At 45.2% G+C, this 27,659-nt stretch overlaps 1 protein-coding gene across 2 annotated transcripts in view; it reads right to left on the reverse strand.

Moving 5' to 3' along the window:
* Nucleotides 1–206: 206 nt before the first annotated feature.
* Nucleotides 207–27,659, reverse strand: part of Apcdd1 (APC down-regulated 1) — a 31,072-nt gene continuing 3,619 nt past the window's right edge. Inside the window, exons 1-5 of one of the 2 annotated variants that reach the window (XM_074070418.1) lie at nt 19,961–21,110; nt 19,640–19,823; nt 15,971–16,502; nt 2,787–3,108; nt 207–1,287 (exon numbers count right to left, since the gene is read on the reverse strand). In XM_074070418.1, coding sequence (XP_073926519.1) covers nt 839–1,287; nt 2,787–3,108; nt 15,971–16,502; nt 19,640–19,823; nt 19,961–20,057 — 1,584 coding nt within the window. In that variant the 5' untranslated portion in view covers nt 20,058–21,110 and the 3' untranslated portion in view covers nt 207–838. Of the gene's footprint in view, nt 1,288–2,786; nt 3,109–15,970; nt 16,503–19,639; nt 19,824–19,960; nt 21,111–27,659 lie in introns of those variants that run through there. The other variant, XM_020184541.2, reaches the window with a different exon arrangement.

A 27,659-nucleotide genomic window follows, 5' to 3' on the forward strand; every position in this document is an offset into this window, starting at 1 on the left:
TGGTGACTGGGTACCTTCTCTGTCTCTCCTGTAGCATTTAACACATTGCTAACCCATGAACTGCTACCCTTGTCTATCTGGTGACAGCACGCTTTTCTATCTTCCTGAATACCTGGGACTGCTGAGAGGGCAGATAGAATAGCAGGTCGCATTCTAGCACACAGCACACACCTCTTCTCTCAAGTGAAAACTAGTGAAATAAAAAGTTTGTTACTTTCAAACTTTAATTACACATACTTTTCCACTCAAAATTCTGAAAGTTTTGATCCTTTTTTTTTTGCATAAAGACTATAAAGATGATTTAGCTAAACCTTGCATCTTCTCCTATGTACATATCTACACCTGCATCTCTTTATTAATAAGATGTCTTGATCACAGTCCCTAAACAACTCTGCATTTTGTGCCAGCTTAGAAATCTTGAAGTGTAAAAGAACTGGAAGTAATCACAGTAAAACGGCAGGGAAAAGTTGTAGCTTGACCTTTGCCTCTTCTAAGCTCAACTCAGAAATACAATAATAATTAGGAGGACAAAAATAAGAGGACCTAGCTCTCACCCCTGCTGTCTCTACCAATCACACTAGCCCAAACTCTCTGAAGACTTAAAGTGCAATTACTGCCATGAAGTTGCTCAGGCCAGGGATCCGGCTGGACAGAGTTCAAAGAAGAAACTTCAAATACGCTTTCATGACTCAGGGACTGGAAGTGGGGAGGGGAAAAGGGAATGAGAGTTCTCAGGCATTCAAGTGCATCAAAGGAATCCATGTCCTTTCTTTTCATAAAGTAAATCTGTAAATGGCAAAGAATTTTAGTTTGGAAAAATATAATTTTCTAAAAACTTCTATCTGAGGATGTTCCAATGCAGTAGAGTCAAAAGCCAGGTGACAGCAACAGACAGCAGGGCCTGGGTGTTCCTTCCTGGTGCCCGGCCATACTGGTAGCCTCTACTGTCTTCCAACAAATCCTCGGCCCTGGGTGCTGCTGAGGCACACTGGACCAACGGCATCTGGTAGGATGTGGCTCTTTTCTCTGGCCTGTCTGGGCTAGAGCCATCGCTGGGCCTCTGGCCATTGAAGAGCAGGTAGCGACCCTGGGCATCCTGCTCCATTTTGAAGATCTCATATTCTGTGTGAGGTAGCTTGATGCCCAGGGCCACGCAGCCATTGGTGTGTGTTACATCCTGTTGGATGCCCACCTGCCAGGAGCCCTCAGCCCCACACTCATTCCCATTGAAGACATTGAGGAGCGAAGCTGTGGCCGCGTCCATAGGGGTCACCTTCATGTGATTCACTGTGGAGAAGAGAGATTTCCATGACTTTAAGGAAGAAAGCGTTGGGACCAGACACTCACATGACCAATGCTGGGTACACTCCATTTAAACAAGATTTTCTTTTCAAATAAAGTCCCATCTACCCAGTCAGCCGACCACAGTAGTCAGAAAAGCATTCTCAGGTGGGAGGAGGCCTTCATGTGGACGTGAAGGGCAGTCAGTTGGCCCTCAACATTCATGGGCTCTGTAGCCACAGGTTCAACCGACGGCAGAATGAAAATACCGGGGAGGAACTGCGTTTGTCCTGACCATGTATAGGTTTTCTTCTCATTACCCCTAAACCATATGGCGACAGCTATTCACGTAGCACTGACATTGCAGTAGGTATTGTAGTGATCTAGCGATGACAGGAAGTCTAAGAAAGGATGTGCAAAGGTCATACACAATCACTGCACCATTTTATAGAAGGATTTTGAGCTACTGGGAACTCTATTGTCCTCAGGGGTGCCTAGGACTAATTCCCCATGGATATCAAGGGACAATTGGATACTGCAGGTGTGGGCAGAAAACATGGCCTGCATTTGGTGTTTATAAGCTGAGCCCATCTGCTACTATCATGACCATGAGTCTGAAATGAAACTGTATCAGTGTTCCCCAAAAGTTGTATATGGGGAAAGTGACTCCTTGGGATACAAAAATATTCAACAAAAACTGGAATTTTGCTTCTATGAAAAGATTTTGTGGTGTCTGAAAGTTTGGGTATCAAATACCTATACTAATTAGTATTCTTAAAGATTCATATGTGGCCAGAAATTGGCCATCTAAATTAAGATAGGCTGCAGGCAATAAAAATACGAGTAAATAAATAGAAACTCCAGTCCTGTGGAGTATTGCCTGGAAGATCCCCTAGGGGACCACTCTACATGGAACAGGGCTGTGGGCCAGGTGGACAGACTGCTTTCCATCAATCAGCTTACCTTACCATGAGGCCAGCGTACCAGGAGCAAATCTGCATGGAGCTAAGGTGCTCCAGACACCTCCGGATAATAAAAATGTTTACCCTTGTTAGACTGCAAGATACCCTGGAGGAGTCATGCCAGGACTAAGACCATCCCTCTTTATTTGGTTGTCTCAGGGATGACATTAGTTTACAAAGACATGCAAACTTGAAATAGAAAATGCTAGAACTCACAACAGCTGCTCTTTATCACCTACTCAGGAAGGCACCTGGCACAATGAGCAAGATGTTGACAGAGGGATACTTCAGGTCTGCTTAAGTGTGTGTAAGAAAACACGCAGTGTGTCCTCCTTGGGGCACACTTTACCACTGCCCCACTGCACCTGAGCTACAGGCTGAGGTCTGGCACCTGGCCCTGATTAGCAGGCAGGAGGAACTTAGATGGTGTTTCCAAAGATAATTTGAGGTAGAAACTGACACCCTTTCCCTCAGGCTCTGTTTAAACAAAAATGTCCCAGAACTGCTCCTAAGCCACTCTGTGGTGACTAGAGGCAGACCTACCTTTGAACACAAACTCCGTGCCGCCCATGACCCTGGAGGAGAGCACACCACGGCTGTACCGGCCCCGGGCATAGATGGTGAAGGTGGGGTGCTTGCAGACGGGGTCCGAGTAGTGGTAGTAATGCCCCTCCCAGGTGTTGTTGTTGTCGTGGAAAATGAAGTGGCGGGTAAGGAACAGGACTTCAGGGCGCACCTCACAACGCTGGCTTACCCACTCCCCATGCAAGCCAATGGTCAGGTCAGCCTTTGGGGGCAGGATGGGCGGGTGGTGTTCGTCAGAGCGATAGATGATCCGACAGGCTATGCAGGCATGGTTGTGGTTCTGCAGCCAGAAAACAAACACCCTTAGAGACTTTGTCTTCCTGTGAGATCAATGTACATGTGTCTCAGAAAATGGGGACTCACCAAGGCTGGAGCTGGACAGCCAGGGAACTGTCACAGGCAGGGAGTTCAGGGAACTGAACTCTCAAGAGCAACTGAAGCCAGGCTATGATGCACAGAGAGAGGCGTGTGTGCATGCGTACACAAACAGGTGAACACAAGTGTATGCTTAACAGTATAGACTGTCTTTAGAATCCTATCAAGTTTTCAGGCTACAGGTGCTGGATGCTTGTTTTCAGAAAGAAAGGATGGTAGCACCTCACAACTCTTAGGATGGTGACGATCAATAATCCAGAAGCGGGCCGGGAGTGTGGCTCAAGCCTAGCAAGGTTCAAAGCCTTAAATTCAAACCCCAGTACTACCAAGAAGAAAAAGGCACAAAGAAGAAGACAAGAAGGAGGGAGGAAGGAAGGATGGATGAACAGGAAGGAAGGAAGGAAGGACAAGAAGGATAGACAGAGAAAAAGGAAGGAAGGAAAGGAGGGAGGAAGGGAGGAAGGGAGGAAGGACAAGAAGGACAGGAAGGAAGGAAGGAAGTTAATTCAGGATATGTGTTGGTGACAATGTGGAGAAACTGGAGCCCTCAGGTCCTGCTGGTGACACAGCAGTTGCTGACAAGCTTAGTGATTCCTCAAAATGTCAACACAGAATTGCCTTAAGATCCAGCTATTCCCCTTGTAGACACAACATCAAAAAGAATTCAAAGCAAGGATTTGAACAGCTATTTGTACAACTGTGGCCACAGCATCATTCACAGTAGCCAAAAGGTAAAAGCAACCCAGGTACTTACCTACAAATAAATGGATACACCATCTGTGGCTGTATATACAATAGGATATGATTCAGCCTTAAGAAGGAAAGACATTCAGACACAGGCTATGGCATGGATGAACCTTGAGGACATTATGCTAGGTGAAATAAGCTGGCCACACACAGATAAATATTGTCTGATTCCACTCATGAGAGACCTAGAGGAATGAAGTTCAGAGTCAGGAGGCAGGAGTGTGCCTGCCAGGGGCTATGGGAGGGAGGAATGGGGAGTTAAGAGTTTAATGGGTAGAGTTACAGTTTTCCAAGATAAAAAGTATTCTGGAGATGGATAATGGTGATGGTTGCACGACATTGTGAATGTAATTAATATCACTGAACTGTATCACTACAGTGGTTAAGATGGTAAATTTTATGCTATGTGTATTTTACCACAATTAAAATTCAAAGTTAAAAAATGGTGAGGTCCCCTGGTAGGAGAAGTATTCCTGGCTATGGATGAAGACGAGATGACTAGGAAGGGCAGAGTCCTGCTGACAGAGGAAGAGAATGAAGTTGGCGATGGTGAGGTAGGAGGCAACAGAAGGGAGAAGTGAGGCCTCTCAGGGCAGGCACAGAGCCATATGTGCTTCCCAGCCTGAGATTCTGGAGCCTTTTGGGATCTTAATGCACCTCCTGCTTTCCTTGCTGCCGGCAGCTTAATGCATGTGAGAGCTGTGCTTCGACTTTCACAAGGCTCTCCCTTTCAGGGTCCATTTTGATGGGTGATATGGGGGCCAGGAGCACATGCCATAAACATCAGTTTTGTCTATGCTATTTGCCAGGACAACAAACACAGGGCTGTGCAGGATTGACACACAAAGCCCAAAAATTGGAAGTCAGGAGAGCTGGGTCGACACAGTGTCATTCACTCACCATGCCAGCCAAATTATAAGGTGCATCTGAGCCAGGGCTCCCTCATTCTGAGCATGGGGTCTTCTCTCCCTCTGCTATTTTCTCCCACAGGGGTGGACCAAGGCACCAGGGACTAACAGAACACTGATCACTGAGCACAATGTCCTCTCATATGCACCACACTCACAGCCCAGGTGTGGCCTCAGGCCCGCAGACAGGGCTGGTGGGCAGTCCTTCAGGGCAGGCACTCCCTCGTCTTCAATCAGAGACCTCCTTCATTGGGGCCTTGGGTTTACAGACCTCACACATGTGACCTGATGATGGTTAGCCGTTTGGCTAGATGCTTGCCTCTCTTGGAGATGTGGCAAGGGCAGGAGAAGCGGGCTTCCCAGCTATCCCTAACATGTCCCCTTCCAAGGGTATCTATGCTCACTAGCTTGTGCCTCTGTGTTCATTAGATGAGCTTACAGTTGCAACTTATAAGACAATAATAGTTCCCTTGGCAACATAGTTTGTGGCTTGCAGATGAGATCAATGGGTTGTGGCAAGGAAGGGAAGGCCGAGTCCTTGCTGTCCCCAGGTCCAGGTGCACTTTTGGGCCTGTGGTTTCCTAAAGAAGGTTCTGGGAATGCATGGGAGAAAGTCACCTGCCCTACACCTTGTGGTCAGCAGGCTAGAATGAGAAATGGGGAGAGAAGATCACAGGCAGCCCATTAGTGCTAAGTTGAATCTCAGCACAGAAAGATGACTCTGGCCAGGTCCCCAGGGCCATGGGCCAGCCCCCCAGGGCCATGGGCCAGCCCTGCAGCCTCATGGCTGGTGACCTTGGGAAAGTTATTCATTTCTCTCTGCTTCTACTTCCTCGTTTATATAATGGTAACCATTATACCCACTTGCATAAGTGCTGCAAGAGAGGAATGGTAGATCCAGGTGGTTCCTACTCAGTGCACCCACCTGGAATGAAGACCAAATAAATGGCCTGTCTTTTGCCATTTGCACCATGATCTTTCAAATGCATGTTAAATACAAACTGAGTTAAAAGAAAGCAGCCTAAGTTCAATAGCTTACTATTATGTTTCTGCAGTAAGCTACTATGAGGTAAAAGTTCCAAATGTTTTCATTCCAAAATGGTTGTTCTAACACTCAAAGGCCAGGACGGAAAGTTAACATGGTGTCTGTAAAGTGCCCACCCCCAGGCTCTGGCACATAGCAGGCAATCCTCTTAGTGTGGTGCCTCTTTTCAGACCCAATCTCAACCAATAACCATGCATGGTGGTGTGTGCCTGTTATCCCAAGCTACATGAAAGGCTGAGATTGGGAGGAGTGTGATTCCAGGCCAACCCAAGCAAAAAAATTTGCAAGACGCCACCTCAATGGAAAAAGGCTGGATGTGGTGATGCACGCTTGTCATCCTAGTGTTGGCAGAGAGCCTAAGATAGGAGATCTGTGGTCCAGGATGGCCTAAACAAAAGGTGAAACCCTATCTCCAAAATAACCACAGAAAAAAGGTGAGAGGTGTGGCTCAAATGGTAGAGTACCTGCCTTGCAAGTATGAAACCCTGAGTTCAAATTCTTGTACCAGACACAAAAAACGCATAATGTAGAACTGACCATCTTAACTAAAGTGTGCAGAACTGTGGCATTAAGTATATTCACATGGTTGTGTAGCCATCACCTCCATCCATCCCCAAAACCTTCTCATCTTCCCCAACTGACACTCTGTTCCCACTGACACTGACTCCCCATTCCTCCCTGCCCCCAGCCCCAGCAACCACCAACCTACTTTCTGCCCCTATGAATCTATTCTACCTACTTCGTGTGAGTACAGTCACATAGTATTTGTCTTTTTGGTGACTGGCTTATTTCAATTAGCACATTGTCTTCAAGGTTCATCTAGGGTACAGTATGTGTCAGAATTCCTTCCCTCTTAAAGCTGAATCATATTCTACTGTATGTATACGCTATGTTTACCCATTTATCTGTTGATATAGACAGGTTGCTTCCACCTTTTGGCTACTGTGAATAATGTTACCATGAACATGGATATATGAATATCTGAGTCTCTGCTTTCAATCTTTAATTCAACGCTTAATTCTGTGAGGACCCATCATACTGCTTTTTGCAGTGCTTGTACTGTTTTACATTTCTATCAACAATGTGCAAAGGTTCCAATTTCCCCATATCCTTGCCAGCACTTACTTTCTCCTCACTCCTCCCACCTTCCTTCTATAATAGTCATCACGATATTCTGATGGGCAACTTTGCATCCCACTGAAGTTTAGATTTATATTTCCCTAATGATCTGTGATTTAGTTGATGTGGTTATTGATCATTTGTACATCTTTTAATCCCTTTGCTCATTTTTGATTTTTTCTTCTTTTTGGCTGTTAGAGTTGATACTTGAAGCAACTCTATAGCTACTATTAAGAGACCAAATATGTCATAAACAAAGGTGGTCATTTTGACCTCTTTGTGGACAATGTCAACAAAAAGACAGTTTTAACCATGGCTGTATATAAAGAGATACCTTTGTTTTATATGTAAGTTTAAACATTTGTGTTCTTCAATTCTTACAATCTTTGTCTTGAATAAAAATTAGAGACTGATAGGAATAACTTCAGAGAAGCAGAAGTTATTCTTCTACACACTGTATTGATCAATGGCTTTTTTTCCAACATGGGTTTTTGAAAGAGTAGCCTTTTGAGATTAATAAATGTAAAGAGAATTGCATGTGGAGTTTTTAAACATGAAAGATGATTTGCACTATAAAGTATCATTTGCTTTATGGAATTACTTTTTGTTTTGTTCTTCTCACTTGAAAAGTGTCCTTTCCCAGCTCACTGACTTGGCTTCTACACCACTCCATTTCCCTGAATCTTAGAAAGGGCTATTTAAAGCCACAGCTTTTGTACACAGAAAATTTGAAGGTTAAAAGCAGAGACCAGAATGTGTTTCCTTGTTGCTATTCTTTACCCTAGCACAAAAAGCTTGTGTAGTTCAGTGGTACAGTGCTTGCCTAGCATGCAAAAGGCTCTGGGTTCCATCTCCAGTACCACAAAAAAGGGGAGGAGGTACTTGGGGAGAAATAAGATCCCTGAACAAGTAATCTCTGAAAAGAAAATCAAACTTATTTTAAAAATGAACCTACACTTTCTAAGTAAGCAACATTGCTGGCAAGGTGTGGGGTTTGCCTCCTCTGCCTGCTGATCCTCCCTGGTTCCCAGGGAACAAGTTCAAGAACTGAAGCTCGCATAGGACATTGGGTTCTAAAGGTTTCAAGCACACTCTCTTCTTAAGCTCTCCAATCTCCCAAAGAGACCATGGCACGTTTTGCAGATGAGGCAACAAAGCACACAGAGAGAAAATAACTTGGCTCAGATGACTTTGTAAATGAAGAAGTAGACTCAGGCCCCTAATTTTGTCCTGGGACTTGCTGAATGCTACCTCCTGGCCCTGTGTGGCTCTCAGGCTGAGGTCCTGGGAACAGGTGTCCCCCTATTAAGGACTCCAGCTCCAGCAAAAGGTCTTCTGGGCTGATGACTGATGGGGGTTCTCCTGGCTTTCTCCCTTTTCCTGCCAATATTTATTTCTGGAGATCTGGTTCATCAACAACATCTGTTGGCAGTGGCCACTTGTTTCCATCGCCTTCCCAGAATGGAAGAAATTACTTGAGAGGATCTTCTTGTGAACAGATCAACTACAGAAGCAGACTGGACAAAACTTAAGTCTTCAAAAGGAGCATATCTTGGGCTAAAAGTTTTGTTCATGAAGGAGGGAACAGATGATAGAAACTTCCTTTCCTAGGGTTTTGCTCCATGGGATAAACAACACATTCACAACTCACATAAAAAGTTTGCCTATGTGCAAAGCTTTGCTTACAACTGCAATTTGCTGGGTGCAGATGACATTTCTGCTGCAGACTGTCCTGTATGAGCACCCTTATTGGGTACTACACCGTAAGTTCTTTGAGGCCAAGGCCAAAGAGACCCCCTTATATTTCCCATGTTGTCCCACAGGGCACTGCACACATGCTGAATATGACAAGAAAGATGATGGTAGAAAGCTATGGTAGATATTTAAGGAGCTGGATAGAGTAGGCAGCTGCCCACCTAATCGTAGGGGTGACTTGGGTGCTTTCTAGATGCGAGATTCTAGGTGCCTATGACCTCAGGCTCATTTTGATCACCAAAAGGGATCAGGATCAGTACTCCACTTTAGAGAAACAAGGGGGACTAGCCAGGGCCACACCAGTTGCATCCCTGGGACTGTGGCTTCAGGTTCAGGCTGCCTGGCTGGCTGCATTGGACCCAATGTTTGTGTCCCCTCAAAATCCCTATTTTGGAATTGTGAGCCCTCAATATGAGGGCATTGGAGGTGGTGTCTTAGTGAGGTGACTAGGTAAGGTCATAGGGTGGAGCCACATGAACAGGATTAGTGCCCCTGTGAGAAGGCCAACAAGCTCCCTCACTGACTTTCTGCCCTGTGAAACAGAATGAGGAGGAGGCTGTCTGCATTCTGAACAGGGCCCACACCAGAACCCTGGCTTGCTGCCTGCCACCTCTCAGAATTCAGCCTCCAGAAGTGGAGAAACAAACGTCAGCTGTTTATAAGCCACCCAGGCAAGGGCACTCTCTCTAGCATCCCGAGCTGCCCGAGACACTTGCAGTCAAGCTCTGCTCCTGCAAGCAGGGTGGCCAATATCATGTGCACAGAAATGCACTGATTGGTGGGTCTGGTCTCCCTTGCAGGAGCGGGAAGGCACACGTACTAGGGTACATGGGACTTTGGAGAGGGTCACGGAGACACTGCACAGTAACCCCAAAATTCTCATAGCCATCCATGAAGAGTCTTGGGCCAGGAAGATGAGGGGGAAGAAGGAAAGATGGACTGATGATTTTTGAGTGCTATGGTTAGAATATGTAGCCCAAAAGTTCATGTTAGAAAAAAAAATCTCCAAATTCATATGTTAATGGCATTTCAAGGTGGGGCTTTGGGAGGTAATCAGGATTTGACAAGGTCATCAGGGTGGGGCCCCTTCTTAAGAGAAAGAAAGTTCTGAGCTAGAAAGTTTGCTGTCTTACCACGTGGTACCCTCCACCAAGTCATAATGCAGCAGGAAGGCCTCACCAGGCACCGGCGCCATGCTCTTGGCCTTCCCATCTCCAGAAACATAACTAAATTTATCTATAAATTACTCAGCCTCAGGTACTTTGTAACAGCAAAGAAAATAGTCTAAGATACTTGGCTTGTGGCTGGCTACTGAGCACAGAGGAAAGCAAACAGCAATGAACACCCTTCTGCCCCCTACATTAAGAAGGGGCAGTGGCAGGTCTCAGGAGCAAGGATCCTTCCAGAAATGGGCTTTCTAAGAAGTCTAGAATCTAAGATGGGAGCTCACAAAGGCCATTCTTATTTTAAGAAACATCAACAATTCCACAAAGATACTCAAGTCTCCACCCTGCCTGCACATGCACTCTGTGTACAGACTCAACAGTGGGACAGAAAGGACTACTAGGAGCTGTTTCTTTGTAAGAAATAACTCTAAGCATTTTAATTTGTTTAAATGATTGAAGCTAATTTTAAAAATAATTAGATCTGCTGTGAATCCCAAGAACCCCCTGGCTTAGCCCACTCCTGCTCCTCCTCTCCCCGCCACACTGCTCAGTTAACACCCATGCAGTGGGGATGTAAGACATGGCTAATTTCCTGCTTGTTGGGGTTTTCATCCTGGCCTCTCAGTGTTTTTGCCTTTTAAGGGTGAAATGTTTATGGCTTGCATTGTTCCTCACAACAAATCTTTCCTGCTCTGCAAACTCCTGAAATAAAGCAACCCTTCATGCCTGTTTGTCTGCCAAAATACTCTGAAGTAGTACAGAGTCAAGAAACAGAATGATCAGGGTCTGTGGTGAGGATGTAGGGCAATAGCCTGCCCTGCACTTCTGTGTGGGACACTGTAAGCTAGGCCCCAATGATGTGTCCACAAGAGCAATGCTTTCAAAGTCCAGACCCCATCAACTGACCCGGATACAGGATCTCCTTTTCATGTAGTGCCTCACTGTATGCCTGGACCCAGTGGGCAATCAGTTTTCTTTAGGAGTGAGTCCTCCTTCATGTAAGAATGGCCTCTGAAACTGCCTTAGGTCTGGCTCCTAGGACATCTAGCCTTACACCATTTCTTCGTCCCTCATCACTTCTGCAAACCCCTCCCCCTTTCTTTTTCCTACACTGGCAGAAGAGAAAGCACATGGGATTCTTCCACAAGCACCTGAGTCCTTCCCCATATGTGTGACGCCCATCCCCTACCCAGGAGCCACACAACTCACATTCAGTGACAGAGGTGCCCAGCCTGCCACAGAGCCCATCCAGGAAGCTGGGTTGAAAAGGCCACTGTCCATGGCCACCTGATCCAAAATCCCTCTGATGTCATCAGCAGCAGGAACTCCCACAGTTCACCTGCATTTTTCATAACCCTCAGTATCCATGGGTTTTGCATCAGAGGATTCAACCAATTACAGATTGAAAATATTGGGAAAAGAAATTGCAACTGTACCAAACACATACAGATGTTTTCTTCCTTATACAGATGTTTTTCCTTATTATTATTCCCTTTACAGCACAGTTTAGCAACCATGTACCCAGCCCTTACATTGTCTTAGACAGTACAGTGTAAACCTTCTAGAGATGACGTGAGGTATACAGGAGGATGTGTGGAAGCTCTATACAAATAATGCACCATTTTGCATGAGGGACTTGAGCATTCATGGATTTTGGCATCCAGGAGATCTTGCAACCAATGCCCTGGGGATGCTGAGGGATGACCGTTCTCTAACAAGGCTCTGGACGGCAAGCTGCCTCACAAACTGCTGAGGTTCCTGGCATGGAGCTTCTTACAGAATTCAAGAGCACAAACAGGCTTTGAACTTGTTCTTCTTCTCTCACAGGGCTCAGGTGTTCTAAAAGCTTGGTGCCTTCCTCTTCCCGTGGGCAGCTCCACCATGGCAAGTTTGCCAGGACAGAATAAGGTACATGGCTTCGGGAAAGCTGTCTTGTTTGCAGTGACCCTCGATTTACAACCCTGTGGTTACATCACACAGGATTCTGGAGAAAGACCAATTCCATTTGCTTACATGTCTGCTCCTGAGGCTCTGGCATTTTGAACACTCCTGGAAATCATTTGCTTTTAATAACCATTTGATTCTATCACTGTAAGAATGAACTCGGCTGCATGACTCTGAAGAATCCAGGCAGAGGGTAATGGCTGCCTCAGTGTAAAACTCCATCTCTTTTAGGGTTATTTTAGGCTGCCTTGATTTTTCTTAATGAAGAGGAGCCAGTTTCTTCCTGAAATAATTCCCACACACCTGAATCTCTGCAAACATCACTTAATTGCCAAAGGATTCAGAACCACACAGCAAAGCTGAATAAAGCCTAAAAAAACAAGCTGACTTGAGGTTTCTATTTTTACATGGCGTTCTGTTTCCACAAGAGCTGAGACTGGTGGTTTCAAACTCAATTTAGCATTTAAACTAATTTTCAGCCAGGTCTCTATGGACCAGCAATTAAGAGAGGCAAAGAGTTCAAAGGAGGAGGCTCCAGTCCTCTTGCGCAGCCTGTGGCCCTTTGAAGACAACCCTCTCCCTGCTGCTTCCTGACCTGGGCCCAGTGGTCACAGCCAGCCCAAACAACCTGCTGTTGGTGTGTCCCATGGGCACAGGCCACCAGACTTTACCATTCCCTGCGTATGTCTGGAAAGACACAGATGGCCAAGTCCATTCATTCCTTCCCATAGCTGTCCAAGGGAAGGATCTAAAAACTTCCTGAGAACTTCATGTGCGTGGCAGGCCAAGAGGTACAAGGCAAGAGAAGAATGGGCCCTTTCAGTTCCCAGAGCCACGAGGTCTTCAACCACCCCCTAGCCATCCTGGCTGAGCAGCCGCAGTGGTTCCACAGCATCTACCTTGGCCGGGTTCTGGAAGCCTGCACCCTCTTCCCATCAGGCCTCCAGCTTCATCAGTGGCTTCAACATTCCTCAAAGTCCTAGCAGGGGTTTTCTTTTTTTTCTTTTTGAATTTTAATTTTGTGTGGTGCTAGTGACTAGATAATACAAGATCATGGCACAAAGTGCAGAGAGTACAAAAACTGATGCCTGAGCCTAACCATCCCTGGCACACAGCCCTCTTTGTCAGAGGCCATCACCAAGGTCCCCTGTGCCCTCCCAGAAAGCCTTGACTCCTTTCTTCTTTTACTGTTGGTTTTATAAAAAGGGATTACATTAGTCCTGCTATTCTGCACCTTCCTTTACTTATTTTTCAGTTAGTATATTCTGGATAATATCTAAGTTCCTCAAGTTCTTTCCACCCTTCATATTTCTGCAATCAGGGAATCAGGCCTGAGATTGGAGTCTATTTCTTAAGAATCTGGGTGAATGTCCCACCATGGCTTCAGTAGAGTAGCAGACAGAAGACAGAAGAGAAGGTTTGATGGCTGGGCATCACAGCACTCTGATGTTCTCTGGCTGACAGTCACCCTCAGACCTCTAAAAACCATCAGCTCAGAAGGGCTACTTACTCCAGCCCAAGGAGGCAGGCGGCCAGCAGCATTCTGCACATTAATCCCATGGATTCTAGCATTTCTACCATTTATAGAAAAGATAAGCTACCTCTCTAAGGTCAGGTAAGAACCAATGCCCCACAGCTAATGAGGGCAGAACTGGATTCCAGGATTGGTTTCCATTTCCAAAGTCCATATTCTTGCCAATTTATCAGACTGTTTAAAAAAAATCTTTTACCTATTTGTTTTTTCAAATAGAAATTCTAAAAAAGTCAGTGTTGTGATTGCCGTCTTTAATCCCCATGCTAACACTGAGTAACTCGCTGTGACGACTTTTCCCTCCAGAGCCGTGTGTGTCTCTCAACAGACCAGCTCTGATTAGTGCGCAGCACCCACCACAGTGAAAGTCCTCCAGCCAGAGTAGGGGAGTGACCAGGAGAAACCCAGACGTGGTGGTGTGGGAAGTTTATCTAACTTGTGAATCCTTAGCTAAGGTGCTATGCTGCTGGAGGTATAGCAATTGAGATGAAGAAGCATAGGTAAGAGAAAACAGATGGAAAAGAAAAAAAAAAAAAATTTTCTTTCTTCAGTGCTCAAACTAGCTTAAGAGATCAAAGAGCCCACGTGGCCGAGTGTTGGTGAGGAAACCTAACCTGACCCCGGGTGAGTGCAAACAGCAGCCAAGGTCAGATATGGGGCAGAGGCAGGCCCAACTTCAGCTCCAGCCCAGCGATAGGTGCTCAGGGAGCAAGACCCCAGCCTCCCACCTCCTGACATGGGACTATTTTGCTGTTTGTTAGTGACTCCAAGCAGGGCTCAAGGGATGAAGAAACTCTGGGTTGGGGTGACACAGGTAGGGGCAGTGCTCTCAGCTAAAGTGGATCACCTAGACAGCTTTTTCCTCATGATGGTCACATCTCCCCTCCCTGAGGATCTGTGGAAAGTTGGCTATGCTACACTGGGAGGAGCCAGATGGAGGTAGAGAACCCCTTGCCTACAACTATTCCGGCCAGGTTCCAGGAGAGGTGGCAGGTAGCCATGGGGCTCAGCACCTACCCTGAACAACCCTATCAACTGGCAAGAACTTAGAATATAACTGGAAGCCTATAGTTCTTTTCTGTTTTCCTAAAAGAGCCACTAAAGCCTGGCCCAGAGTCACAGTCCACCCAGGCATCAGCCTGGTGAACATATTCTCTCAATGCCTTTGCTGGAAGGCAGTGCTTTGGGTTCCTTTTCCATCACCCAAGAGAGAACGTCCGAGACCCCACACAGCTATCCCTAACTACCTTTGTCTCTTCAGTGCCTACATTGGCAGTAGCCAGTGACTGTCCAAGTGCAGTGCAGCAGAATGGCAAGAGCCCTAGGTCTGAGGGCTCTGGCCCCTCTCGAGGCTCCATGTCGCACAGAGGATACCTCCCTAATGAGGTATGTGCAGAGGAAGCAGCCTCCGCCAAGCAGGCTTCCTCAGCAGATTTTTCAAAGCTCTAATAAAGGCTACTTTCATTACATGAGCTCACAATAACAGACATTACAAAAAGATAACAGTGTGCAGTCTACAGCAGAGGAAGTACTCTGTGATGTCTTGACTGGGTATTAGTGAGCTCAAAGACCTACTAAGAAAAAGACTTTAAAAAAAAAAGACTTTTAAAAAAAGTCAACTGGGGTTCTGCAACCAGAGAGACACTGTGCTAGGGAGCATTCCACCAAAGCCAACCACATGGCCAGGGGACACTCCACTCGCTTGACCACCACAGCAGGCCCAGGTCTGTCTACTCCTTCCAGCCCCGAACAATGCAAGTTTCTGCAATGGGGACAATTGAGTTACTTGCTGACAAGATTCTGAGCTGGTGGGAAGGAAATGCTTTGTGAATTCCAAATATAATTACTGGAACATCACTCAAGAGAAGAACATAAGTTTTAATTGCTTCCTGTCCTCCTCGGGACCCCTTCAGATTGCAGTGACTTTTCATGCTGCTTAGTAAAATGGAAACAATTTGAGGTGTAGAGGAAAGAGACTGGGGTTCAACTTCCAGCACTGAAATTCATGAAATACTGCTTCACATAATCCCTGGGGCCTTCACCTCCCCTGTCAACAAGAGTCACGATGACATCTATCTCAGACGGTCACTGTGCAGACTGAAAGCAGTAACCAAGTGAAAGATCTCTGTGAAATCTAAGACTCTGTCAGGTCATGTGTCACTGTTCCCTTCCTGCTGTCCCTCCCGCTTTCTCCAGGGTGGGGTTGGCACTGTTATCTGGTGTCTTTCCCAAGGATGGCTGTAACATGTCCACATTTCCTTCATGTTCTCTTCTCAGTTACAGAGGTTTCTAGGATACTGGACTACAGACATTTTCTAGGACCATCACTCCCATCAACCCTCTCTCTCCTGACTTCAAATAGGAAAACGGGGCCCCCAGGTCACAAAAAAAGTGGCTGACAGCCCTGGGTCTCCAGACTAGCTACGTGTACCTCTCCAGCTTTCTACTTCTCCTCTTACCTCCAGCAGTCCCACCCTGCCTGCCCTCCTCAAGGAGCAGAACCTTCCTTTTCCCAGAGTTCTGCTGGAACCTCTATGACATGCCCTGTGTACCTTGGCATTCTGCAGGGGCGGCTGGTAGCTGGACGGCCGGTAGAACATCCTCTGAGTGGCATCTGTGTGGATGTCGCCGAGGAAGAGCTCCTCTACCAGGTGGTCCAGGCTGTGATGGGGATACTGCTTCTCCACGCGGATGAGCTGCAGCTCATGCATGGCAAAGTTCACGGCTCTGGTGCATTCGTGGCCATTCTCTTCCCGCCACAGGTCATAGGCCATGTCCTGCACCCAGGAGCCACCCAAGGGCAGGAAGCCTGGGCACGTGTGGTTCACCAGCCGGCTGAGCTGCTCTGCAACCACCTCTGTGTGGCAGATGACCTGGACACCGTGCAGCTGGTAGTCAGCTTCAGTGCCCCCACGGATGATCCAGGATGCTTGGCGGAGGCGAATCTTACCACGGATGATGAGTGTGTAGGTGGGATTTGTGCACCGGTTGCTGCCATAATAAAACTGGTAAGCCTTGAAGGTGTTATTGTGGTAGAATCTGTAAGACCTGGTGATGAACTCTGGCCCCGATCTCACTTCACAGCTGGAGAGGATGAGGGGAAGGAAAAATTAACCTCTATAAGCACAAGACCAGATGGAAGAGAGCCACAATCATGTCAAGAAATCACAGCAATAACAATAAAATGCTTTCTATGGGCAGATACTATTCCTTTATAGAAACCAATTCACTGAACCTTCACAGCCACCTAGAAATTATTTATGATTATCATCCACAGCTAGGAAACTGAGGCATGAGATTAGGCTATGTGTCCAAGGTCACACAATCAGAAAGTGTCAGAGCCTAATCATGAATCCAGGCAATCTGGCTCCAGCAATTGCTCCTAATCAGTCTATAACAGAAGGGTTTCATTGATCATGGGAATAGGAGAGGTAAGCAGAAACTGTAGCCTAACTCGGAGAGAAACCTTTCTTTCTGGATAAGGAAAAAGAGTGTGGTGCTAGCCTATCAAAGGAGTGCCCTTGTGTCAGATTAAAAACAGGTGACTTCATGAGCGCTTTCATCCCATATCCCTGCCTCGTGTAGGCAAGTGTGAGATGTCTGTCAATCTGAAATGGAGTCTGGTCACCTAATGGCAAGTGGAAGGTCACCTTCCCATCCATGCAAAATTCATTTTCTCTCTAGCAGGAAAAAATTAAGGGCAATTAAGGGGAAACAAAGCTAACATAACAATAGAAACATGGGTTCCTTTGGTTTGTGTTGGCTGACAAGGGGGATATGTCCTACATGGAGGAATTAGATATATGCTAGATCCTAAACCAGAAACACTTAAGACTGGTTTACACAGCAAGATGGCTCAGTGGGCTGCATGACATTCTCACTGCTCTAGTCATCATACACAACAGAGCCTGTCCCCTGGGACAGAAGGGATTCCTTAAATTGCTGGCCAAATAATTTGTCCATTAAGCTTGTTTGAGCCTGGTCTATATAGTCATGACTTTTTAGTTCATAGTGTTCATCTTCTACCTCTGCTAGTGAACACAGACTCTGGACTGAGCTGACACATCATGGCTTCATCAAGCAATTGGGCTGAAATCCCAAACTCAAGTAGTTTTCAAAATTGCTCATGATTTAATCTCCTCCACCCTCCCCCCGCTTTATTTTTAACAGTACTAGAGTTTGAACTCAGGATTTCATGCTTGCTAGGCAGGTGCTCTACTACTTGAGCTACACCTCCAGCCCTTTTTAACTCTAGTTATTTTGGAGATGGGGGGGTCTCACTTTTTGCCCAGGCCAGCCTGAATTGCAATCCCCTAATCCTCCTAATCTCAGCCTCCCAAGTAGCTAGGATTACAGGCTGGTGTCAGGCTGTAATTTAATTTGTTACTTAGCTACTTAAGGCAGGTATTTTTTGCACTGTAAATTTGTTAGCAGATGTCAAATAACCTCTTGTGGATGGATATAAAACATCCCGTGGGGCTTGAGCACTGGTCATCAGAGCCAAAGGCACTAGAGAACACCCAGGCTTTCCCCCAAGGGAAGAGAAGTGTGTGAGCAGTGCCTGAGGTCAGCGAAGGTACACATGAAAAGAGCCCTTCTTTGTAATTTTTTTATCTCAGTAACTGACAGCCTGTGGCTTCTGCCTCCTGTACACACAGGTGTGTCTCAGGTCCAACTATTTCTCTATGGCCCACTACTCTTCTCACCCAATCCTCTACCACCCCTAGCTAGAAGTGTGCTATAGTCTCTTGGTGGTCACACCCAGATCATTTTTTTCTCCCATCCATTTACCACAGAGCAGCCAGAGTGCCCTTTAGTAAAGTTGAAACCATAGTTTAAGCATGGCCCCAGGTGAAAACTCTTCAATAACTTCCCAGTTTTCTTAGACTAGAAGGAGATCTATAAGCCATATGTAGTGGGAACACCTGCAGCTCCAGCTACTCTGGAGGCTGGGGCAGGAGGAATGCCCCAGGAGTTTCAGGCCAGCCAAGGCAAAAGCAAGACCCCATCTCAAAAAAACAAGAAAGAAAGGAAGGAGGGAGGGAGGAAAAGAGAGGAGGGAAGAATGAACTGGCTTGGTCTTCAAGGTGCCTTTGGCACTCCTCTGGGGCTGCTCTCCCCTGCTCTACTCCACCCTGCTGGCTGCAGGGCTAGGGTCATGGGGTCTCCAGTGTGGCCAGGCTCTTGCTCACTCTGCACCCAGCCGGGCTTTTCTAGTTTCTCTAGATAGAAAGCTCTTCCTATCTCAGATCAAGAGTTCCCATTTGCTAGACTTTCTGAGCCCCACCCCGATCCTAAAATATGGTTTCCTAATATTCTCCTTCCACACCCATTGTCCCTCCACCTTCAATGTACTTCTTTGTGTCTTTATTTGTGAAAGCCCTGAATAGGGACCAAGTTGGTTTGGTTCACTGCTATATGCACAAAATATAGAACAGTGCTTGGCACACAGTAGACACATAATAACTGGCCATTTAAAGTTATGATTTCCCATTAAGATTTTCATGCAAATAATTTATCATGCAGTTTTTAAGAGACCTGCTTTTAGAAAAAAATTTTGAGTCTTCATTATTTTATAAGATTTGTTTTTTCATGTGTCCGTATGCATTTGATCTCTCCCCAAGGTATTTGAAAGCTGCTATCCATATCCCAGAAACAGTGCACAGAGAGAGGTGATCAGATCCCAGAATACGTCTTGTTAATGCTCAACAATTCAATGGGTAGAACAGATCTGCCCCAGGCTCCTTTTAAAAGCTCTAGTGGAAGATAACCCCGAGCTCAAACTGGGATAAATCTCAGCTTCACAGCAAGAAAAGGAATCCAAGACCTGCACCCTGGCTAGTCGAGAGCTGTAGCCATATATTAAATTACCAGAATATGGCGAGAATACTTAGTTCATCAGAAGCTTTCCAGTGGTGTTTCAAAGTTGGTGAAACACAGGCGCTTAATTTCACTTGCTAATGGTTTCTCTTTAAGCACAAGTGGTCCCACAGAGTTCAGTAAACAGGGATCTATCACTCATATGATTTCTACAGTACTTATGGATATTTTCTTAACCAACACTAATCTCAAAAAGTTACCAAGTTCCTGGCAGAACTTAGACAACAACCAAGCTGCTGTCTTCTACACAGTCTCTGTATCTGAGAACCCCAAGAAGGGTCTTCCACAGGCATGTGTACTCTGGTCCCTCCCCTGTCCCACTCCTGCCCTTGCTCCCTTACCCCGTGGAGACCCAGTGGCCCTCAATGGCTGGTGGCATCTGCACAGTGATGCGTGCACCATTGTGGAGATGCTTGAGCATGTGATGGCACTGTGATTCCTTGAAAGCCCTCCATGCACTCTTCTCTAGGGAGCGAGGATGGGATCTGCTGTCTGGGTGGAGGAGCGCAGAACCCTCTCCCAGCCCTGAAAAAGAAAAGTGGAAAATTAGCATGAAGCAGTAACAGCAGATCTGAGTCAGATGGACAGCAGCCTCTGACTGGAGGCTCTGTCCAACCTCTGATGGAGGTGGGAGTGGTTGCAAATGGGAAAGGTGTGCTCACTCCATTGGGTGGAAGATGTGCTTGCTCTCCCCGGACCTCCATGCCGAAGTGGCGAATGTCCATATATATCTTCCCAGGTGAGAACGCTGAGGTCCATGGAGATCAGGAACCTGGCTTGCTTGCGGGCACATGGCTAGTTCCCAGCAAAGCCAGAGTTCAGATACAGGCACCTGTGAAATAGCGACTAAGGGCTTCAGCTTCCTGAGCACCTGGGTGGTGCAGGCCCTGAATGGATCAGGGCTGCAGAAGAGAACTGTGGGCATGTTCTAGAATCACTAGAGAGAAAGAAGTGAAGTTGAAGGGAAAAAGAGGTCATCAGGAAGCTGGGCCATATATAATGACATATTTAGGTGAGGAAGGGAAAGAGCTAAGACACCAGCCAGAATGAAAATGTAGCCTGGGCAGAACTGGAAGGAGAAAGGATCAGGAACAGTTTGGAAACTCCCAGCTGGGATCTACTCCTTGGCTTGGCTGTCATCCAGCTCACTTCAAGTCATGCATCTTCTGGCTCTCATAGCATCAAAGGAATGCTGTTCTCATGGTTTGGGTGTGGTTTGTCCCCATGGATTCATGAGTTGGAAGCTTGGTCCTCAGTATGATACTGAGAGGTAGTAGAACTGTCTAGAGGTAAAGCCCAGTGGAGGATGTATAGCCATTAGGGGTACTGCCCTTGGAAGAGATGAATGTAGTTCTTGAGGGACCCTACCTAGTTCTTCTATGATGTTATTGAAAAGAAAGCTGGTCATCCCCAACCTCTTAGGCTTCCTGTCTTGCTATTTAATCTCTCTCTTCCATGCTGTGTCCCATGATGTGTCATGTAAAGGGGCCCTTACAAGAGCCAGCACCATGCTGTTTTGACCATCAGCTTCCAAAACTGAGCTATATACGCCTCTTTTCTTTATAAAACACCTAGCCTCAGGTTATAGTACCAGGAAATGGGCTTATTCAGTCCTTATTCATATTTCTTCTCAAAGAAATATGAACCATATACTCTCCTGCTATAGGAAAATGCTTTAACCTCTTCAATTATTTTCCAAGGCCAGCCCTGCACCCCACAAAGTCAGGGAAAACATAAACATCTTACATGAGGTTGTTAATTAAGAAAAATTATAGATTGCATATGCTTATTTCCAGGGGTATAGCAATACTAAGATCAGTAGTTTAGGGTGGCCAATATTTGCTGTGCAAAACTACCAGTAGCCTAATATTCAGAATAAAGCAATAAAAACGGTATCACCTGAAAACCCACTGTCTCCTTAGAAATTCACTCTTCAAGTGATTAACAAGTAGATAGGTCTCTGTGGTGGGCATACTATGTATTCAGCACTGTATTAACAAAAAAGACACTAGTTAGACAAATGTTTGAAAATTTAATAAAATACATGCCAAGAAAATAAAATGGGCTTATTAGACAGCTACTCATGAGGGCTTGATTATATGTATTTTTAAGAAATACCTGAATAATTTCATAGAGGAACTGTGATTTATGACAGACACTTAAAAATAGAAAGCAGATTCATAGTATTGTGATTTACAGTAAAACTCTACCTGGATAAACTCAGTCCTTCAGGCTGACAATACTGAGATAGCTATAAAGCATTCGGGTATCTGCCATCATGTGGGCAAAGCATTCTGAACATTGAGCTAATTTTTGATGAGAAGTCCTGGCAGTGAGAAGACAGACACCTCTCTGCGTGAACTCCCAGGTTTTCCTCAGTAAAATGCTGGCCTTAAGACAGCTTCTGACTGTTTGCACATCTTAAATGCAGCTAAGGACAATGAGACAAAGACACCTGCCATTACTACAGTGAAAACTGCAGGCCAAAGTGGGCTATGAACCCCATCGAGGTGAGATACACACTCACCACAAGACCTTAAAGTAGGAAAAAACGGGTATTCTGCAATCAGCAGAAATACACAGGAACACCATGACCTCACACAAATTACTTGATCATTCTAAGCTCTGGTCTACTCAACTGTAAGGAACAGATAAGGTCACCCACCTCTTAGAACTGTGCTCAGTTCAGCCCAGTGCTTTTCAGTGTCATTATCACAAACACCAATGAGGCTCATAGGCTACTTTCAAAAAGTGCCTCTTAGTTGATGGAACATTTAAAATAATGGTAAATGTGGTCCAGGGCCAACCTCACAATAAGCCCTGAGAACTGAGTGTTCAGAATAAAGCCAAAGGGTTCAAAGGCAATATTCAATGCTGACCCTGGAAACAGAAGAAAGGCAACGCAGGGCACCAGGCCTTGTGGTTGTTGGCAAGTTCTATTCAGCTTACCAATACCTATCAACTTTTATTTTGTGTATGTTAGAGGTGGAAAGAACAAAGATGAATTAAGGTAAGTTTTTTTTTCCTTTGAGGTCCTTGAGGTCTGATTGGCCTGGATGTCAAAGGGGAGATGGTAGATATGACAGAAGAGGGCTCTGGGAAGAAAGCTCGAAGGCACAGAGTGAGAGGCTGTTGGTATTCAGAAGACTGGAGTCACACTGGGAAGGGAGCCTTGCAGAAATGCTTCTTAACAGTAGTAAAGAAGTAAGATCCAATATGCAAGTCATCAGAAAGCAGGGAAAAAATGCCATTCAATTGCTCAGGGATTTTCACTGTGACTCAGCAGCCTCTGGAGAGGTGGTCAGAGAAGCCAGGGTGTCAGGTAAACTGCCAGTTGGCACAGAGTGGCTTAGGGCTCACGCTTTAGGGTGATACCATATTTACAAGACAGAACATGGGGTTGATATTTATACTAGTCAGTTTCCATTGTTGTAACAAAATACCTGAGGCTAGATCATTTGTTCTTAAAAATAAGGTTTATTTTGCTCACTTATTGAATATACAGCATGGCCCTGGCTTTTACTCGGGTCTGGCGACAGCTCAATAGCTGGGTCACATTGTGCTGGATGGCATCATGGCAGGAAGACATGGGAGTACAGATCCCATGGTGAGAGGAAGCCAGAGAGGGATTTGATGCTACATGGGCCTTGTTATAACTCAGTCCCCAAGACCAGCATTAATCCCCTCCAAGGGTGATGCCCCAATGACTTAATCACTTCCTGCCAGGCCCTATCTCACATCACCACACTGGGGACTCAGCTTCCAACACATGAACCATGAGGGACAAACCACCCGTAAACCATTTAAAAATCTTTAAAAATCTTTTGCCCTTGAAGTATACTTAGAGAGCCAAGTAAAAGAAGGAGCTGCAGTCCGTGGATGAACTGTCTCAGGTCTGTGGCCTGCCACTGCAAGTGGCCTCCAGTACTGACTTGGCCCATGTGATGCGGGAAATATGGATGGCTGCCTTGTGAGTGCTACTTCTACTCAATGTCTAGGATAAAATTCATGTAACACCAATCAATTTCAGCTGCAGGAGAAGCTAAGGAGAACAGCTGCATCCTCACTCTCCAAGGCTCCCTTCTCCAGAAGCAGCCATGGGATGTCCACAAAGGAAACCAGTGTTAGGCTTCTGTCAACCCAGGGTCCTATGTGTTCACTGCATCACCCAGAATACATCAACTCTAGTCATTCAATCAATCCTCGAGACTCTGAGAGCCAGGCTATGCACAGCAGCTACAGACACCATGCTGGCTGGACTCTCAGCTTGGGGAGAAACCAGGTCCCCAAATGGGCTTATAAGGTGAGCAGGCTCTCAATTCTTCATTGGGGTAAGGGGCATGTATGTCTTGAAGAACGAACAGAAGCGGTCCAGGTGGAGTACACAGCACATTAAACACAAGAAGATGGGAATGAGTAGCTCCTGAAAGGAGAACTGCAAATGGCCGAGGGGGGGAGAACACAGGCAGCCCAGGATGATGAGGGATAGATGGGTAGACATGATCCAAGGGCTGAACTTGTGTGTGAGGGTTCCTCACTGGAAAGGTAAAGAGGCACCACAAAGGATTTTGTCCAATGTAATTATGCAACAAGAATGCCACTTTGGAAGGATTACTCTTCCCTTTTTTGGAGGCAGGAGGAACAGCCAAATTAAAAGCAGGAAGACTAATGCTGAGCCTACTGAAATGATTACTTTTGTCTTTTATTTTTTGCCTGAATAAGTGAGAAAGATAACTGCTTTCAACAAATAGAAGTAAAGTCTTTTTACAGTGTTAGAGAGGTACTAATGATTTTCTGCATATGGTGGAGAAAAGTATTATCAATGAGTTGTATTAAAAAAAAAAGGAAGAAAGGGACAGAGGAAGGAAAGTAGGAAGGAAGGGAGGAAGGGAGGCAAATTTGACACTACATCTGAAAAGGAACTTTTGTAAAATACATATGTTCTGCTGTAATATATTTTAAATTACATAAATCAATCAAGGAGTTCGCAATGCACCAGGACACTGCTCAAGTACGGCAGCTAACAATAGTAATAGCTCCTGTCTGAGGACAGCTATAATAGTATGTGCTTATCATCTAAAATAAAATTTTTTAAAAACACTCCACTGTGTAACTGGAAGTGTTGGCTCATCACAACATTTGGCTGCTGAAACTTGTATCATTATATGTTGAATACAGGTGACACTGCAACCTTTCTTTCATGATTTAGGTTCTTAAAATTGGCTCACAGTCTTTATTAGGTAGAGATGTATGCTGTGGGTAGAGATGACTGGGATGAAAGGGTAACAACCCATGTAGGCTATGAAAGGATTTTTCCCTCCTAATTTTACTTATAAAACAAGGGTGAGGAAACTATGTGTGAAGGTGCACCAAGTCACAACAACATTTTGATTAATTAAGGATTCTGGATGACTGAGGAGACCAGATATTGGGGTACCCATTCACTAAGATTTTCCTATAAATGAATCTAGGAAAAACTGTCTCAAAGGATCAAATGAACTATCAAGAAGAAAATGGTCTTGCATATTCAGTCTTCAGGGTGACTTTGGGTCACACATTTTTTTGTACATTTTTTTGTCCTGTATCAACTAAAAGTTACCATAATAAGGACAACAACCAATGTTCATATAACATTTGATAATTTATGAATATGTCGTCGTGTTTGATCAACTGCGATTTACTATACAGGCACAGTCAGTCTGTGGTGCCCACTAACTGGGAAGCTTCCTACAACTCTGTTCGCAGACCAGCAGGGGCCTTCTCAATAGGTGACTTCTGTAGAAAACAGTATCAAGTTGGGAGTCCCATGGTCTGCGCCCACGTAAAATTAATATGGTAAAGTGGTAGTTTCTTTTGAGGAAATGTGGGGGGAACTAGCAGAGTGTGGAAGGAAATTGTTCACCTATTGGGAACAAGTCACTAATTAGAACTAGTGTGATACAATTTTACAGATTACGGATCTGTACAATTTTGCAAGTGATGAGTGCCAGTTAGTGGTAGAGTAACTGCCCAGCAAGCATGAAGCAGTGAGTTCAAACTCCAGTATCTATCAGCCAAACTAAAAAAAAAACAAAAAAACAAAAAACAGTCTGGGAATGTGACTCAGTGGTACAGTGCTTGCCTAGTATGTACAAAGAAGGCCCTAGGTTCAGTCACCAACACCACAATAAATATACAAACAAACAAAAAACAACAACAAAAAGAACTACAACTCAAAAAAACAGATTTTCTTAAATGAAAAAAAGCAGAAGAATGCCACTTACACAGAGGTATGTGCCCTACGTAGGAAGCCTGTGTCCAAGCTACCTGTTTACATCACTAGAGTGCACAGGTTCTAGTCCTTAGCAGAGTTTCAGAGCGGGCGGGGGCTACTTCTGCTACCGTCACCCACAGGGATCTCCTTCCGAGATCCATGGTGCTCTCAGGAGTAGGACAGTGCACTGCAAAACCAAAGAAAACTTTTGAAGACAGTGGGAGAAGGGGGACAAGGCCTGCTCACCTTTCAAAAGTCAGCATTCGATGAATGGTTGGGTGCCTACTATGTGACTGTTAGACAAGGACCATGGTTAACACCCGAAATAAAAAACAGGTTCAAGTCCCTGATTGTTCAATAACATTTTAAAAATGTGAAATATCTAGGTAGATTTATTCCACAGTTTTTCACCTGCCTATCTAGATTAAGTGGGAATCAGAAATTCCAAACCATTTTACATGAGATACAATGAGGTATAATTCATTGAGAAGGAACAATAATTTTCAGGCACACTTGGTGCTGAATTAACTTTTAGTCTCTATAAATGTACTCTAGTATTTGAAAACTTAACTAAAAAGATTAAATAAATATGTCAAAAATTAATAATGGCTGTCTTTTTCTTACTTGTTTTGCAAGTTTCCCTACTGTCCATAACATGCTATATATACCGTGACAATCAGAGTCAGAAGAGTATTCTCAAGTTAGAACTTGTGTCATGTGTAAAATGCCACACATTAGATTAAATGCAGGTAATTACTTAGCCATGAAATTGCCCTGCCCAATTAAATAGGCAGTCATTATTGTAAACGTGTGCTTTGACTCCAGCATGGCTTTCACATTCTGACACAGGAGCTTGTATGTTCTGTAGAACATAAGAGAATTGACCACCACTCAGGTCCCTGTATGTGCTAAGCTCCTGTTGATATTTCCAATTTTTGTTCTGTAATAAACAAAAGCTAAGAGAACTGCTTTTACCATCTGCATACCTTCATACAAAAGCTAACTTTCCTTTAGGAGAAATAACGTCAAAATTTCAAATTCCTGACTTTAGTCCACGTTAGTCATCGTTCCAATCCTATGTCACTTCGCAATGCCATGGTCCTCAAGGGAGATGCTGGGGCTGAACCTGATATGGCAGAGTTCAGCATGTTGGGTCTGCATGATCCTGAGTGTGTGTGTTTGTGTGTCTGTGGAAAGTATGCATGTGGTAAACACAGTATGTTGTGGGTGCTGTGTATGTGCTATGTTTGTGCCGTATGTAGTGTGTGTGTATCTGCTTTGCATGGTATATGTGTGCTGTGGGTGTGGTATGTGCATAGGATGTATGTTTGAATGAACCATGCATGCATGCTGTATGTGTGTGTGCAGTGCATACACGTGTGGTGCATCTGTATTTTCCAAGTGTGTAGTACATATGTATATCTGGCTTATGATCTATATGCATGTGGTGTGTGTCATATGGTACATCTCTATGTGGTATGCATGTTCTAGGTTTGTGTGGTGGTGGTATGATGTGTGTGTGTCGCACATGTGGGATTCCCCGCAGGCAGCATAGTGCAGGGAACCCCAGCAGGCCATACTCCCAACTGTGGGGTGCTCCAAACCCATTTCTTCCTTTCCTGGATATTCCTCAGGAAAGGGGGAAAGCCCTTCCTCAGTCCTGCCCCCAGCAAGCAGTGACCTTCAGCATGAGCAGGCCCTCATAGGTAACCTTGCTGAATGAGTGGCTTGCTGAACCAATGAAACTGGAAAACCCCTACAGAACAGAATATGCTTAATGATTCTGGGTGATACCATATCCTTTCTTCAACCTAGATACCTATCACTGCACTTTCCTGAATAATTCATTCCCAAACTGGAGAGAACTAAGCAGTGACCTGTCCACACACAGCCTTCACAAACAGGCTCTTGGTGGCAGATTTTCTTCCTGAAGTTTTCTCTGTAATGCTTTCAGCTCCAGGAGCAGAGTCTACTCAAGACATCCCCTGCCAGGGAAGCCTTGAACTGACACATACAGTCATTAGCATTTCATTTTCTACTCCTAGTCTGAAATGCATTATGCTGCACTTTGATTGAGTCTATCAGTTGTCATCTGTCCCTAAACATTG

Source organism: Castor canadensis, chromosome 4 (assembly GCF_047511655.1).
Source record: "Castor canadensis chromosome 4, mCasCan1.hap1v2, whole genome shotgun sequence".
Taxonomy (NCBI): Eukaryota; Metazoa; Chordata; class Mammalia; order Rodentia; family Castoridae; genus Castor; species Castor canadensis.